General features: G+C 35.3%; 2 protein-coding genes across 3 annotated transcripts; one reads left to right on the top strand and one right to left on the bottom strand.

Annotated features, from left to right (window-relative positions):
- Positions 1-1,448: 1,448 nt before the first annotated feature.
- LOC144446767 (uncharacterized) lies at positions 1,449-2,249 on the bottom strand. Its single transcript, XM_078136602.1, has one exon. The coding sequence runs from the start codon at positions 2,247-2,249 to the stop codon at positions 1,449-1,451; it is 801 nt and encodes a 266-aa protein (XP_077992728.1).
- A 6,033-nt stretch (positions 2,250-8,282) lies between these two features.
- On the top strand, positions 8,283-14,019 carry LOC144449492 (15-hydroxyprostaglandin dehydrogenase [NAD(+)]-like). 2 transcript variants are annotated; one of them, XM_078140046.1, is made up of 7 exons: positions 8,283-8,352; positions 9,056-9,182; positions 9,399-9,505; positions 10,170-10,266; positions 11,000-11,076; positions 11,406-11,554; positions 12,240-14,019. In XM_078140046.1, exons 2-7 carry the CDS (start codon positions 9,065-9,067, stop codon positions 12,355-12,357), a joined length of 666 nt encoding a protein of 221 aa, XP_077996172.1. In that variant the 5' UTR covers positions 8,283-8,352; positions 9,056-9,064; the 3' UTR covers positions 12,358-14,019. The 2 variants fall into 2 exon arrangements, with proteins under 2 accessions (XP_077996172.1, XP_077996164.1); XM_078140038.1 differs by lacking the exon at positions 8,283-8,352 and adding an exon at positions 8,436-8,553.
- Positions 14,020-16,139: the final 2,120 nt, after the last annotated feature.

Below are 16,139 nucleotides of genomic sequence, written 5' to 3'. Positions count from 1 at the left end.
AGTAACTGGTTGAAGAAAAAAGGAGTGTGGTAAAGATAAATCAAGATAATCCCTATAATCACAAGATGCATGTGGAATATCGTTTGCCAGCTTTTCACCAACTTGAACAAAAAAATCATTGAAACTCTGAACTACCTCAGCTGGGTCTGACACAACACGTCCAGTACCATTTACATCAATATTTAAATTTTCTGGCAACTTATCAGGACCGTATTTCTTACCCAAAAGATCATTCACAACATTCCAAATTTTGTTACTCTGGTTTACATTGAATAAATTTACATAGTAATTCTTTTTAGCACATCTCAGAACACTGGTAAGTATATTTCTGTAAGACTTGTAATGAGAAACTGCACTTGACTCATGTTGACTAGTAATAACTTTTGCATATAATTTGTGCTTAGTGTTAATAGATTTCTTAATTGCTTTAGTTATCCAAGGATTTTTATTTCGCTTAGACTTGAGAGTCTTGACCTTCATGGGTGCATGAAGATCGCACACCTGGATGAATAAGTCGTGAAATGTGTCAAAGGCAGTATCTGCATTACTATTGTTATTTAAAATATTCCAATCCACCTTACGTAAGTCAGAAACAAAATTATCCTTATTATAACACTTGAAGTCTCTTACAAGTACAGACCTTAAAATTGGTAAATGTATATTAAAATTATCAAAAATGGAGAAGACCGGGAAATGATCAGAGATATCAGCAATGATTGTACCTGCGTCAATCTGACAGGAGCATATATTTGTATAAATGTGGTCAATTGTTGATTTCGAGGTATTTGTGATTCTGGTTGGCACTGAGATTAACTGTTCAAGATGAAGACACTGCATTCTAGATACGAAATTTCTGGCATTATTATCTGGCTTGGCAACATCGATATTGAAATCTCCCATGAGAATACAATATTTCTTATCAAGTTTTACATTACAAAGAACATCAAAAAGACTATTTTCGAACTCTGAAATATTTGTACCCGGTTTACGGTATAAAACACCAACGACAATGCGATTTTTACTACCACAAATTTCAAACCATAAGGATTCTGTGTGCATAACATTATATTGCAAAATCTTATAGTTGAGGGAGGAGTGGATGTATGCACCAACTCCACCACCTCGGCCAAAGTTTCTCGACACTAGCTCGAGAGAATAGTTTGGTAAATTAAGTAGACTGGAATTGTCAATTTTCCAAGTTTCGGGAATACCGATAACTTTGAAAGAGTTTTCCATACAATGGTTATACAAAAGAGCAACATCGTCTATGCTATTAGAAAGTGAGCGAGCATTGCAATGTGACACAGAGAAAGAGGTTTTGAGATTTGAATAGAAATTCTGGTTAAATATTGTCGGTTCTAATGAATGGTTATTGATAACAAAAAGATTATCTATATAGGTTTGGTCACTGTTCATAAGAAAAATGTTACATTTGCCTCAATAACTAATTAAGTACAATACTTAGCAATATCAGCTTCATTTGAGATTGTAATAGATCGAGCTTGCTGGTCTCTCTTGATGTAAATTCGGCCATTGTGAGTCCACAGATATCGATATCCCGACTTCTTCCTTGCATTGTTGACTTTACCTTGAAGTTGTCTTGCAGCAGGACATAAATTCTCATTTATATAGATATTGTTCTTTGTAGAGTAGCCAAGATTTTCCGTCGATATGTCTTTTATCTTGCGGCGCTGGTCATAGATAGCGTTCCGACTTCTTCGGTTGGTGAATGCTACAATTATCGGTCTGTGTCGAGCAGTGTGAGGTAGAGTAGGGCTTTGGACTTTGCCGATGCGATGCGTAACATCGATGTCATCTATACTGATTCCAGGATTGATGTTTCGTAAAACAGATAATGTTATGTCATCTGTATTTTCATTTTCGCGCTCAGGTATTCCACTAATTTCCAAGTTATTTCGGCGCGAATACTGGTTTTGTTGATTTGCATCTATTTCCAAGGTAGTGATACGATTACGTAACTCGGTATTTGTTTTTTCGAGATTTTTGTTCGTTTCCTCAAGTTCAGAAATGCGATAAAGCAGATTCTCGAACTTTTCGTTAATGAAATCCATTGACGTCGTCAAGGTTGTTTGGCCATGTTTCAGACTAGAGATCTCTTGACTGATGTATTCCAGTTTTTCCATTACTAATACCAATGTAACGTCACCTTTGTTACCTGTTGACACGTCATCGTCAGCCGCCATGTTAGCATTACTTTCTTGGAGTTGTAGGGTTGTAGATCTTTTCATGTTGCAGGAGCGGCATAACATCAAATCATCGCCACTCGAGACTACTGCTCTCTTGGTCTTGCAATGAGAACACTTTGAAGGCATGACAATGGTCCACTAATCGCAAAAATAGGCAGTATTTAGGCAAACTTTTGGGGAGCCATGTACATAGTGATGTTGTTCCTTGTGTACCGCCCTCTATCAAATGAATATTAATAAAATATTATTATCAATAATAATATACATACCGTCATGTATGCTGGGAAGTTTCCGTTCAAAGATGGAAATACAGACAGTTGATCAAAGGGTGGAATAACAAAGCCACTGTGTGCACCAAGTTCTATTGTCTTGTTAGTTAAGAAAGACAAAGACCCTGACTCAAGATGTAACAGTAGTCTTGTAGAATTGATGACAGCAGGGCTTTCATTTGGATCCATGTTGTTCAGAACAAACGTAGATATGGACTGTATGACGATCAAGGTTAATTCATATAATGCAGTCTTATTCGATGATGACATCGCAATTGATGATATGTTGGTGATTAGGATATCAACAGAGTCAACCATACCTAAATTAGACAAAGAAACTGAAGAATGCCTCACAAACTATTCTGAAATAATCCATTTCGTAATACATATATTACCTCCGTGCAATAGCTTGAAAACAATCTAATTTACAATGGAACAGACAGCCGGTCATTGATTTTGATAGTGTTTTTTTATTTGACGTGGATCAAATACTGTTAGATAGAACTTAAGAGAATCTACGATAAAACTTAAGCGAATCTCACCTTGTGTACGATAGAACTTAAGAGAATCTCACCTTGTGTACGATCGAACTTAAGAGAATCTCACCTTGTGTACGATAGAACTTAAGAGAATCTCACCTTGTGTACGATAGAACTTAAGAGAATCTCACCTTGTGTACGAAAGAACTTAAGAGAATCTCACCTTGTGTACGATAGAACTTAAGAGAATCTCACCTTGTGTACGATAGAACTCAAGAGAATCTCACCTTGTGTACGATAGAACTTAAGAGAATCTCACCTTGTGTACGATAGAACTTAAGAGAATCTCACCTTGTGCAATTCGTTCACTATCTTCAAAAGGTACATGTACTCCGATAAGACTATCCGTAGTCTTCAAAATGACCACCATTCTCTCAATAATCTATCAAATAAGGTTTAAAATAAATTTTACATTATTGACTGAATAACTTCAGAATTCTCTAACCGTTCAATTCCAATTATAGTTATAAGTGATATAGTTATTCTAAGTTAGTTGGAAAGACGACTTCAAGTGTGACTTAGAAATTGTACATTACTCAAAGGCATAGTGTTAAACAACCATCAAAAGTATATTTCATGAAAAAATGTGATATGTTATCTTTATTCATTACCAAACTGTTTACTGATTTTGATAATACGTTTGTACAACAACAATATTGACGATGGTATACACAATATAAAATAAATCATATTCACCTCTTCCTTAGAGGAAACGGATGTATAATTCTCCATGAATTGTTGTAATGCTAATGTCTGTAAATACCAATTTTCAGTATCTGTTAACAAGAATACTATAGTAGTAATTACTATATACATATGTTAGAGCTAAGCTTCATTTTTTATTACACTGGCTTTAGCGTCATTGTCCGACATTGAAAGAAATATTTAATCACTCACAGATTTCAACGCCAGCACCCTGTTACTTCAAATAGGTCAACCCCTCAGTGATATGTTAAAACTCTGCATACATGTATATAAACTTGTAGCGTTTCCATTTGAACGAATACTGCCATTTATGTGTAGTAAGTATCTTTATTATAGATTTGCTACGTCGTTGATATTACCAGTCATTCATTATGTATCATTACTGGTTTCTTGGTTCGTCAGAGTATGATAAAACCAACAACTTGCTGATTCATTACGTCATTGACCGTTCCAAATGTAAGTCGTCATATTACGAGTTTTTATAGTACAATAACTTAGTTCTGTACAAGTTAATATAAGTTCTTAGACAGAAACTGTGTACACTGATGTCTGACGACATTTCGGCGAGAGCAAAAAATTGTGACATTTTTTTGCATTTACAAAAACGTGTACGTACCATTCCTTTCACAAATAATACGTTTTTTCCGAATACATTTCATATCCGACCAACCAAGTGAGAAATTAAGGGGGAGCATTGCACAATCCTTGTCCCCCTCGTCTGGCTCTCCTGGACTCCAATCGAAATAATTAACGTCTGGATGATCGACCCAGCTAAACGTGTTCTCCCCATTTACCTGCACGTCATAGAATTAATAATTAGAAACAAGTGAGTTTGTTGTGGTGACGAATATTCTGTGTGTTGCTGAAAGCATAAAATGCTAGCATGCATCTATCAAGTTATTTCTAAATTGTTTGTAAAAAATCATCTTTTGAGCTTCGATAAAAACGGGTCTAATTCTGCTTATCTGTTTGTACGTTTATGGGATTTTCTGTTCGTCTGCCCGCTTGCCTGTTTTCAGTTTTTCTGTTAATGTCTGTCTGTCTGTCTGTCGGTCTGTCTGTCGGTCTGTATATTCTTATATGAAAATACTTCACATTCACATTGAAAGGTGTACATACCTAAATATCCTAAATCTTGTACCGAGATATAATTGCATGATTACTATCATCAATCGATCAATGAAAGAGTAACGAAGTTGAAAGTAATGGAATTATGTAGTTTGTAATATGGAAACCCCTAGACATTGTTTACAAGAAACTTACTTCAGAACGTTTGAGATTTAACCAGACATTACAGATGATTCCATCAGGACAAGACACATTGACACCTCGTATAAACTGTTGTTCATCAAACGAGTCTACCACTAGTATGTTTGCACTTAAGTTGTCGCAAAAAGCCTTGGCCTCGGTCCACGTTATCATAAACATATCTTGTCTTGTATAATAACACGATTGTTGATAGGTTAGCCAGTTTGTCATACACAGCCCTGTCACAGATATGTCATATGAGAGACAGAAAAATACTTTATGGTGAAATAATTATATATTTATATTGATCGATCATTCGATTCCAATATGTTTTTTCCTTGTCTGATACTATAACTGTGAAGACTTGAGATCTACACTTTAAAAAGTAGGGTTTACATGTAATTCAATAAAGGCCAGACTGGAACTAGATCGAGACTAGATTAAGACGGAATAAAGAATGGAACTCATTCTGGAAAGTAGGCTGGCGAATCATAGAACTTAGATGTAATTGAGCTATCCATTTTGGTGCTCGAGTGGTCTCAGTGCAGAATGGAATAGAGTGACTTGGGTGACTTGACCACTGATTAAAATGTACATTGTCTAATTGTCGGTAGATTTTAACAATCTTTTGGTGAATATATTCTGGTTGTACAGATTTAACATTGAAAACCTAGGTTTTAAATTTGTTACTGCAATACTTACATATAATATTGACAACAATTTAACAGATACAATTATACCTTATAAATAATTGACCAATTTTTAGTGAATACATATTTGGTTACTTGATGAAAAAAATTGTCCCAGTTGCAGATAGTTTAAGTTTAAAGACAATACTACATGAGAGACACGTCAGCTTTGTTAGATAATTGTCACAACTTACTATATTAAACTTTTTAGCGTAACAGTTTATGATTCTTGTTTTCTGACATTCATGGTTACTGTATCCATCGTGTCTTGTACGTCAGGCTGACTCATCTCACAAACAAAAGAAGTATCAAGTGACATTTCATGTGCATATATATATATATATATATATATATATATATATATATATATATATATATATATATATATATATATATATATATATATATATATATATATATATATATATTAGGCGACTAATGAAAAAATGAACGATCGATGATGAATTAACTCATGCCGAGAACCAAACTAATTACATATTTGTGTTCGTATGAACAAACATTTTTTCAGTTCCATTAACAAAATTAGTGTCTATACTTGTTTAACATAGAACGTACAACGACTCTCAAAAGTAACTCACATACACTAGTTGAAGTGTTTTAAGGAGGAATATTATGCCATGTAGGAATATACGAGAGATATGAAGCACCTGGTCCAGTACATCGTGTTGCACGTCCCTTTAAATTCTAAGGTAAACGTCTGTTATCAAAATCCAAATTGACACACTACTTGTAAGCCTACACGTACGGCTTTCAATTATTATTGACTTGTGTGGTGATAATCGTGGTTGGGTGTTTATAGAGTATTGAAATAGAAGTATTCAAGGAGCTTTTTCAACATACTGATAAAGTTCAATGGAGAGATAATAGTACTTGGTTAAGTCCAACCATAGATCATAGGCCCCTTCAAGATCTATGGTCCAACTAGAGACATAAAATGTTGATTTTACATGTATAAAAAAACAGCTATCTGTAATTATATTAGAAGACTTGATGTGATATAAAATTATGTAAAAGCGACTTACCATGTGAGTATATTACCAAGGACAAGGTTACGATACATATCCAATACAACAGTATCCTGGAAACCTGGAGTATGGCGCTACGAATACGGTGATCCATGAGTGCAAAGGGAAAACATACATTCCCCTCTGTTACGGGTTTCACTGAGATACTGGTGTTTTCAAGAAACAAACTTAGAGTGAGAATGTTATTAATTTGTTGGGGTGATTCAGAGGCAAGCCAACCGTGTTTGATCATCTTAATGAGAAAATCTATGGTTGATTGGCTTATACTGATTAATTATTTATGTAGCTATACATATTGCATCAAGCGTATAGCAAAACGGGTGGCAATACCAGATGAATTATGACAACTAATCAAATACCGGTCTCAGTTTCATATTGTCATCACACCGGATGTGTTATCATGTACTGAGACGTTTAGGATAAATAAAACGACTTTTATTTTAACGATGATTAAGATTCTTTCTGCGATTTTGAAGATTCTGAATATCAAAAAATAAAAAAACATAGCATGCTTGCAATTAGTATTACATAATATACCTAAAGTACTTACTAAACGAATTATATTACTATAGGTACATAACAAGGAAATGTATGAGGCCCTGGTATCCACTTAGTACAAAAATTGTTCATTATTAAAATTGTTCATTATCAATATTTCAGATTAATCATAATACATCATGCGAATCTAAACAGGAAACTCAATCATAAAAATTCTTCTAAGTAATATGATGTTACTTTTGTTGCAATGAAAACAGAACACAGTCCTACAATTTCGACAAGTTGATCATTTTTCTGCAAATTAAAGACGAAATATAGAATGTCTAAATGGTTTGGATAATAGTAGTGTAAGACTATAGTAGTGGGATGCTTAGTATCAAACAATTGGTGCCGATAAGTATATACTCTGTAAGATAGAGACTTTCGTGTCACACTATCAGCCAGCATTCACATGGTTAAGACGCCTGATAGGGCTGAATACTTGAACACGATATATCTTACTGTCTTGAAGGATATCAGTTTATTATTGGAATTTCGAGGTTAATTTTAAAACTGTGACTTTTTCTGAGATAATAGCAAACAGTGAGTGGCTAATATTTGCAACATACTATTGTATTATGTTGAGCTTCCGAAGAAGTGCGTATGTTTTGGTTGTGTCTGTCTGTCTGTCTGTCTGTCTGTCTGTCTGTCTGTCTGTCTGTCTGTCTGTCTGTCTGTCTGTCTGTCTGTCTGTCTGTCGATCTTCATCATCGTTTCCTCAAGAACCATGTGATCAAAAGCAGTTAATATGCCGAAAAAACTCGTTAGTTTTTAACAAAGATTTGTCCATGATAATCACCCCAGTTTGCATAATATTTGTAAAAATGACTCTTTCCCTTATATATAAAATTTATTAATTATTTAATAATGATTGGATTATATGAGCTAATACACTGATATGGGTGACGAGTTGTCCAGTAAGAATTAGGATTTCAATCACAATAGTTTGCATATGTCAATAGAAATCTCTCTCTCTCCCTCTCTCCTCTCTCTCTCTCTCTCTCTCTCTCTCTCTCTCTCTCTCTCTCTCTCTCTCTCTCTCTCTCTCTCTGATTGTTGTTTTTAATTCCAACCCATTATCTGGCCTGTGACGACGAGAAGCATAACATCAGGTAGGTAAGCCACCGTTACATCAATCACCCTCTCTGGCCTGTCGACCCCAGTGTCAAAATTTGAAGGTCACAGACTGAAGACACACAGACAGGCCACCATATTTCAACATGAGTCTTACTGGTAAAGTAGCTCTGGTTACAGGTGCTGCAGGTGGCATTGGCAGTGCATTGGTCGAAGCATTCCTAGAGCAAGATGCACAGGTTAGAGAAATTACATTCTCTTGGAGTCCTGACCGTAAAAGTTGACTTACGGATGAACTCTGGGTCTGATGCGTCCAAAATACGCTAGTGAGTCTTGATTGGCTAACTGTTGTTTCCAAAGTATCACCCTTGCAGTGTCTGAACTAAGTTAAATTAGTAGTTCATGAAAAAGTCGTTTATTAGCTACCGAGTTAAAACTCATAACTAACTCCCTTGGGAACGAACGTCTAAGAACATATAATGCATATATGTAATTAGGTCGTCACAGGGATGTCACATTATTGTTGACACTTGTCACTCGTGAAGACAATGTCAACATATAAACATGATGCATACATATAAAAACACTTTTCTATCGCCATAATATTATGAATGTAAGACTGAAGGTCATTCAAGCTATGAAATGATGCACTTGTTTCACTACTTCTTCAATACACGTCAACATTTTAATTAGCCACAAAATGGAGTCTTGTTCTGAATGTTGTCTTATAATTTTCCTCAGGGTGTTTATATGATTGATACTGACGAGGCAAAAGGACAAGAAGTCTTAGCAAAGTATAGGGGAATATATGGAGCTGCTAAAGTTCAGTTTTGCAAATGTGACGTCACGTCTAAGGAGAAACTCGAAGGTAAGATGCTGACAGATTCTTTCAAGTAGTGTGACAGTGTGGGTACATTACTCTAAAGAATTTAGTCGTTGTGGTATGAGACACACCTTAAAATGCATGTGTTGGCCACAGGCAGATATTTTGAATTCTCACTCTTCAACTTAAAAGTGATGGAGAAACCAATGTGATTTCAGCATCAATACATATTGTGTGATTTCGCGTTCTTTTATCATTCAGCTGCTTTCAAGGAATGTGTGAAGGAATTCGATCATTTGGATATTGTTTGCAATAATGCAGGCATGATGAACGAATACAATTGGAAGTGCATGCTGTCAGTGAATGTGGTAAGTTTATGCTAACATTTGTTTGTTGACACCAATTTTGAATTTGGTAAGACTTCGTGTTTATGGTGGTATGGAACGTGATTAATATAATTATTATATACACATTGAATTCTATACTTGTACATTCAGGGAGGTATTCATTTTCAAGTTGTCGGTATAATCGCAAAGATTTTGGGAACCATAATATATATATTTATCCAAATAGAAATACTTGCAGGGCACAGTAAAAGGGAAGGCGACTATATCGTTAAGGAAATAGATTACAGCGAGTCTAGCTGGATCGCAATTATGGTTATTTGTGTAATGGTATGATCTACACATTATTTCCACCGGTATTTAGTACTCTGTATCTTTGTCAGGGGTTTTGTATTAATCCACATTTCGATTATGCGGCTCATTTGTGCAAGTAGACTGAAAGATCCGTTGTTGTCTATACGTACACTGCTGCAATAACGTTTTCCCCAAAAAACAACCTATCCTTTTTTAGTCTATCGTGCAAGTTGATGGCCGTCAATTGATCAGTGAATACATGGATACGATCGGAAAAGAAGCAGGTATACCAAGTAGTACACACAATTTGTGCTAGACAGCTAAAATAGAAATGACTGACAGTGCTAGATACTACACACTTAACTGATAGTCAAAACATTTCACAATAAAACAGGACGCTGTGATTGAAGGAACATATTTGGCGGTAAAATACATGGGAACCAAGAATGGTGGGAATGGAGGTATTGTTATTAACACGGCTTCTGGTCTTGGTGAGTAAAGTCAATACATACAAACACACTGTGTAAAAGACATGGCTCAGTATTCAGATCATAGGGACGAGTAGTATTTTTTAGATTGTTGCTAAATATATGTTGGATAAATATATCGTAAATATTTTTCGTAATTATGCAATGTCTTAGGAGTGCAAGCTTTAAATTTTATATAATTCGGCACATGTATTTATGATACTAAATCACAAAAGTCCTAGAATCTTCTTGATGTACCTTTATATTCCTAAGGGTCATAGTAATGGATGTTTGTTTTCTTTTTTGTTTGTTTCCCTTTTGCATATCTTAAGAATGCATGCTTGACATTTCATGTAATTTGTAATCTTTATTGGTCCAAATAAATTCGGAAATTTGTTGAATGGTCGCCACTGAGCAGCGCTCAAGTGCCCATGTGTTCAAAAAGCAGGAACAAATAAGAGTACCCATCCATTTTCCAGCCAAATATTGATAATAACTAAGCACATGTGTCCTAAGTACCTTACTGATGTAGTTTTAATTTTAATGAATCTGCATACTCAATGAAATTCACAGTAAGGGATATACACTTTATATGATAGCTCAAACTGTTTCATTCCGACAATGTGTGTACATGTGTAGAAGTTAACTATCAAAGGATATTGTTTGTCATTACGAGAGGCATTCAGTTTACATTTCTTATATTTTCCATTCATTTGAATCCATGTATTGAATGGATCTTCATGATAAACTTACACAGGACTGAAGCCATTGTCATGCCTACCTTTGTACTCTGCCAGCAAACATGCTGTTGTGGGCTTCTCAAGAAGTGTTGCAGTAAGTAATGATATCATTGTAAATTGTTTGACTGCTTGTTAGTTTGTTTGTTTTCTTTTGTTGTATTTTATTTGTTTATGGCGCTTGATTGGTTGTGATCTAATGATGTCGGTCACGAAAATGGTGATATTTTCCTGACATGCCACCACCACATGCCACCTATTTCAAAGTTAATGCGATTGAATACCGAATACTGTAGCGTTGCTCGAGGATATATGTACAACTACTAATGAATAAGCATCTCCCGTTTCCTCTATTGATCGAGTAATCCACATGTGTTCGTATTTTTTTCCACTTTTTAATTGGTGGGAATATACCCTCTCCTGCAGTTTGAACCAGACGTGAAGGATAATGGTGTACGTGTTGTAGCTGTATGTCCCAGAGTGATCCAGACAGACTTAAGTACAGCTGACATACCCAGCAGAATTAAATATGTGGATCAGTACAAAGAAGTCCTCAAAGAGATTTCTTGGATAGAGTAAGTACCGTTATTATATAAAAGCAGTATCGTCATTCACTTCTATCCGTGCGCACACTACACTTCCCTAAATTGCAGTTAAATGCTATGACAGTAACGAGGGACACAATTGCTTACTTGTATCATGGGCACTTGAGTATTTGCTTCACAGAACAACAACAAATACACAAACATAAATGTTGAACGCGAAAACTATGCCCTACCCATTCCTAGCTACCATACCAATAACGGGAAGATGCCATGACTGTCTTCTTTCTTTCTTTTTGTTGAACTACAATTTTTGACTTTTATATAATGAAATCATCATTACAATAAAGTATTGGACATATGGTTAAACAAGGATCGAGACAATAAATATAGGAATAGTAAATGATTTACTCTCATTGTTAATTATCAAAACAATTGGTATTTGATTCACTCAATCATTGTTATATATCAAAACAATTGATATATGATTCATTCAATCATTATCTAAAAACTATAAAAAGGACATATAAATATAGCAATCTGTTAGGAAGACAGTAAAATGTCAACGCCTAGGTTGGGATTGTACTGTCTCTTGCCAAGCAGATCTACATTAGATTGGTACATTAGACAGACAGAAAAACAGATGGATGGATGGATGGATGGATGGATAGACATCAAGTGACTACGTCAATTGTACAATGTATTTATTTCTTTATAGGAAAAGCGACGTCACTACAACCGTTGTTGCACTGATCATCGATAGTACTGCAAATGGAACAGCTGCTCTAGTCCGTCGGGGAGGATTTAAGCATATACCGCCACCAACGTTGGACTAGCAGTCTGAATTCAATGTGTCACACAGCTCGTACATAGCTCCACATAGCTCTGGCAAGTTGCAATATACCGCCCTCTACGAAAACATGTCCTCTTATTCATCATATCATTTTTCAGATTTTCTGAGAGGAGACAGATTTTGAAGTCATATAAATATTTCAACAGTTTAATCGTGATTTGCTTTTGTTTGTTGGACAGACAAACTCTGTATGCCCAGAGCTACTCTGTAAGATATGACATTTGTGCGACACTATCAGGTAACACAAAATGACGTATCTCACAGTATAGCCTAGTGCTAGACCTTACTACAAATCTAAGCATTGCCTAACACTTATATAGGATTCCTACTACCTGTAGTATAAGACAATCCTGTATAGCAGGCAATGTATAAATGATTGGTTCAGTTTGCTGATATAATTTAACTCTACCACCATTTCGTATGTCCCGTTCTGTTTTATCACTAAGAAGACTGGATATGAAGAACTCGAAGTACGTAGAGTGACTAAGTAAACCTTTACTTATAAGATAATCTATTTGTGACTTCAAAGCTATATTTTTCTCTGTGAACGTACTGGCTTTGAAACAGGGAGCAAATTGATTCGATGTTGAACCAAATCACAATATCCTAAGTTGTTAGATTTATCCACGCATGCGTCTTTATTGTCTCACAACACTGCCTTAACAGCTTCAATTTGATCGTTAGATAATTCAGAACTCTCGAAATTAAAAGAGGACAGAAATTTCTCTCTCTCATTTGAATTTTGCCTGAACTTGGGCAGAACGGTAAGGCGCATTTATCTGATGTGGGGGTGTGCCATTTGGTAATATGTTGTAACCAGCCTCGTCCCCTAATAAAATGGTCAGTAGAGTTCAATAAACGAACTTGAACCTTATCCCATGACACTCTACTGAGAACTCTAGAAGAGGAAATACCTATATGATGTGAAGAGGATACATTAGGAGAAACTCCTAAAATACAGTCTGGAAACATGCCTTTCAAAGCCGCAAAAATAACGCATTCGGGGTGTGCTTGTATTACAAAGTTATCAACTGCTCTCGAAATATTGGAACCCCGTTTACGTAATTTCCGTGTCATATAATCAATGACTGCATTATGTCTAGTAGAAAATCCAAGCCGATAATCATATCTCTCTGTAATTTGTCAATAATGTGGACATGCATGCTAATTGTACGAGTACCATATATTACAGGCACATGTATTAAACCAACTAAAGGTAAATTTCGACCATCATCTAGCATAATTGTACTTAACAGGATGTCTCCTCAAACGAATTAAATGTGGAATCGTATTTAACAAATCTGATGCAATGAACGAGATATCAGAACCAATATCAATTAGTGCAGTTACAGACTTATTAAAAAATACAAATACTAAATTAATTAGGTTATTATTAAAAAGTGTATGTTGACTAGTTTTAATGTTATCAAATCTTGGTCATCTTTCGTTGTGAGGAGCAGATTTGTTTCCCGCAACGCTACCTAGGTTTTTTGGATAAATTTGTTGACGATAAGTGTAACATTGTCGTGCTATATGGCCTACCTGACCACAATTATAATAATACTTTATTTTAATGAGGGCAAAAATAGTTGACGAAACAACTAATCGAGTTTTGTCCCCAGAGAAAAAACAACAACAACAACAACAACAACAACAACAAAGCAAAACAAAACAAAACAAAAACATACATATCACACAAATCCGGAGAAGTATTTAACTAAATTCGGAAACAATTACAAATCTTAAAAGAAAGAACAAAATGGTATACATCAACTAATACTGGCTAAGAAGATGGCTCTTGAAATTAGCTTTGAATGTACTCCGACTTCGAGTGTCTCTTATATGGGAAGGGATAGAGTTCCAAATTTTGGCCCCAGTGAACTTTGTGCTAAATTGACCGTAATTATTGTTGTATTTTGGGATGCTTAAATCATTTCACTTATGTTGCCTGGTGTCGTGACAGTGACCTATCTTGGAAAAGAAATTTGAGAAGTATGGCGGAACTCTGCCATTGATCACATCATGAACAAAAATCCCTATTTGGTAACCACGTTGCTTGTATACATCTAGCATTAGGAGGCGTTTAAATAAGGGGGGAGAGTGGGTGTTGTAACTACTGAAGGTAATTATGCGAGCAATTTTCTTTTGGATGATTAGTATATTTTTGAGGTAAGACTGATATGTACAGCCCCATACATCAAGTCCATATGACAGATGGGGAAGAACAAGTGTATTATATATCATCAAAAGAATATGCTGTATAACGAAGTCTGTACACTAAATACCAGTTAGCTTACTCATTTTTTTCTTCACTTCTAAAATGTGGCAATTCCATAACATTTTACTATCCAGATATACTCCAACATAAGAGGTATTACTGACAAAGTTAATAGCCATATCTTTCAACTGAACTGAACCTTGTGCATTATGAGGTTTGTGTCTACCACCAATGAGTAATGCGTGTGATTTAGCAGAATTTACTGTTAATTTGTTCGCATCACACCAGTTTGTAACATTTGCAAGGGCTGAGTTTATATTGCTGGTGTTTGTTGATGAAGAACACTTCTCGGGTGAATGAAACAGGTTCGAATCATCGGCGTAAAGCCTAAAATTGAAAATATCTGAAGAGTTTGGTAAATCATTTATGTAAATGAGGAAAAGTATTGGACCCAAAATAGACCCTTGAGGAACACCACAAGTAATGTTTTGTTTCATTGATTCTATATTACCAATACTCACAAATTGACATCTTGAATCCAAATAACTTTTAAACCAATCCAGTGCCACCCCTCTAATGCCTTGGTGATCGAGTTTTGAAAATAAAATGTTATGGTTAACAGTATCAAATGCCTTTGAGAAGTCTATAAATATGCCTGTTGTAGATTTTCCTTTGTCTAGTTCATCCAATAAATGTTGAACAAGGCTAATAAGTGAAAGTTTACAGCTGTATTTTTCACGAAAACCATACTGGTGCTGAAAGAGCAAGTCATGTTTCTCTACAAAATTCACAACACGTTTACACATTATTTTTTCAAATACTTTGCTAATGATTGGCAAAATAGAAATTGGTCTGTAATTTCCTGTGTCTTCTGGATCTCCTTTTTTGAAGAGCGGAATAATCTTCGCAATTTTAAGGGAGTCTGGAAAACATCCAGTTGAGAAAGATAAATTTACAATGTTACATAAGGTTTTTGAAACATAGGGCATAGCATACTTTAGCAGTTTTGCATCGATTTTGTCCCAGCCTGATGCTTTGTGTACATTTAAGCTTGAAATATTGTCTTCTACTTCCCCAACTGAAGTTGGCTTTAGGAAGAAACAGTGAGGTACATAGTCACCCATGAAGTCACGAAAAGAACCGTTTCCATTTGCCTGAATATTCTTAGCAAGTTTTTCACCAATGTTAACAAAGTGGTTGTTGAAAACATCAACTATATCTGGAATTTCTGTATGAATAACAGAAGTTCCATTACAGAAACTTTTTATCTTGGTAGGAATAGAAGAGTTACTATTTTTCTTTTTACCCAGCAGATCATTTACCACTCGCCATGTCTCTTTATAACGTCTACAATCCGGATTTTGAGTACAGGAAGGACTGGATTGCCCAGGTTGACCACAATATCTGTATATCAGTCGACAAGTGTTAAATTGTCGGCCACCATAAACCAGTCGCCTTTTAGAAGAAGACATATTAAATCGATTATTAGTAATTCTATTATTACCGGCATAGAAAAACGTTATGTCAGTTTGACAACATATGAGTAG

Source organism: Glandiceps talaboti, chromosome 2, assembly GCF_964340395.1.
Source record: "Glandiceps talaboti chromosome 2, keGlaTala1.1, whole genome shotgun sequence".
Taxonomy (NCBI): Eukaryota; Metazoa; Hemichordata; class Enteropneusta; family Spengelidae; genus Glandiceps; species Glandiceps talaboti.
This window is presented reverse-complemented; position numbering and strand designations above follow the sequence as displayed.

Excerpts from the sequence above, each read along its gene's own strand:
- LOC144446767 (XM_078136602.1), bottom strand. The coding sequence starts at position 2,249 with ATGAAAAGATCTACAACCCTACAACTCCAAGAAAGTAATGCTAACATG.
- LOC144449492 (XM_078140038.1), top strand. The coding sequence starts at position 8,461 with ATGAGTCTTACTGGTAAAGTAGCTCTGGTTACAGGTGCTGCAGGTGGC. Across the intron at positions 10,267-10,999 it reads TAACACGGCTTCTGGTCTTG|GACTGAAGCCATTGTCATGC; the intron begins GTGAGTAAAGTC and ends AAACTTACACAG. Across the intron at positions 11,555-12,239 it reads AAAGAGATTTCTTGGATAGA|GAAAAGCGACGTCACTACAA; the intron begins GTAAGTACCGTT and ends ATTTCTTTATAG.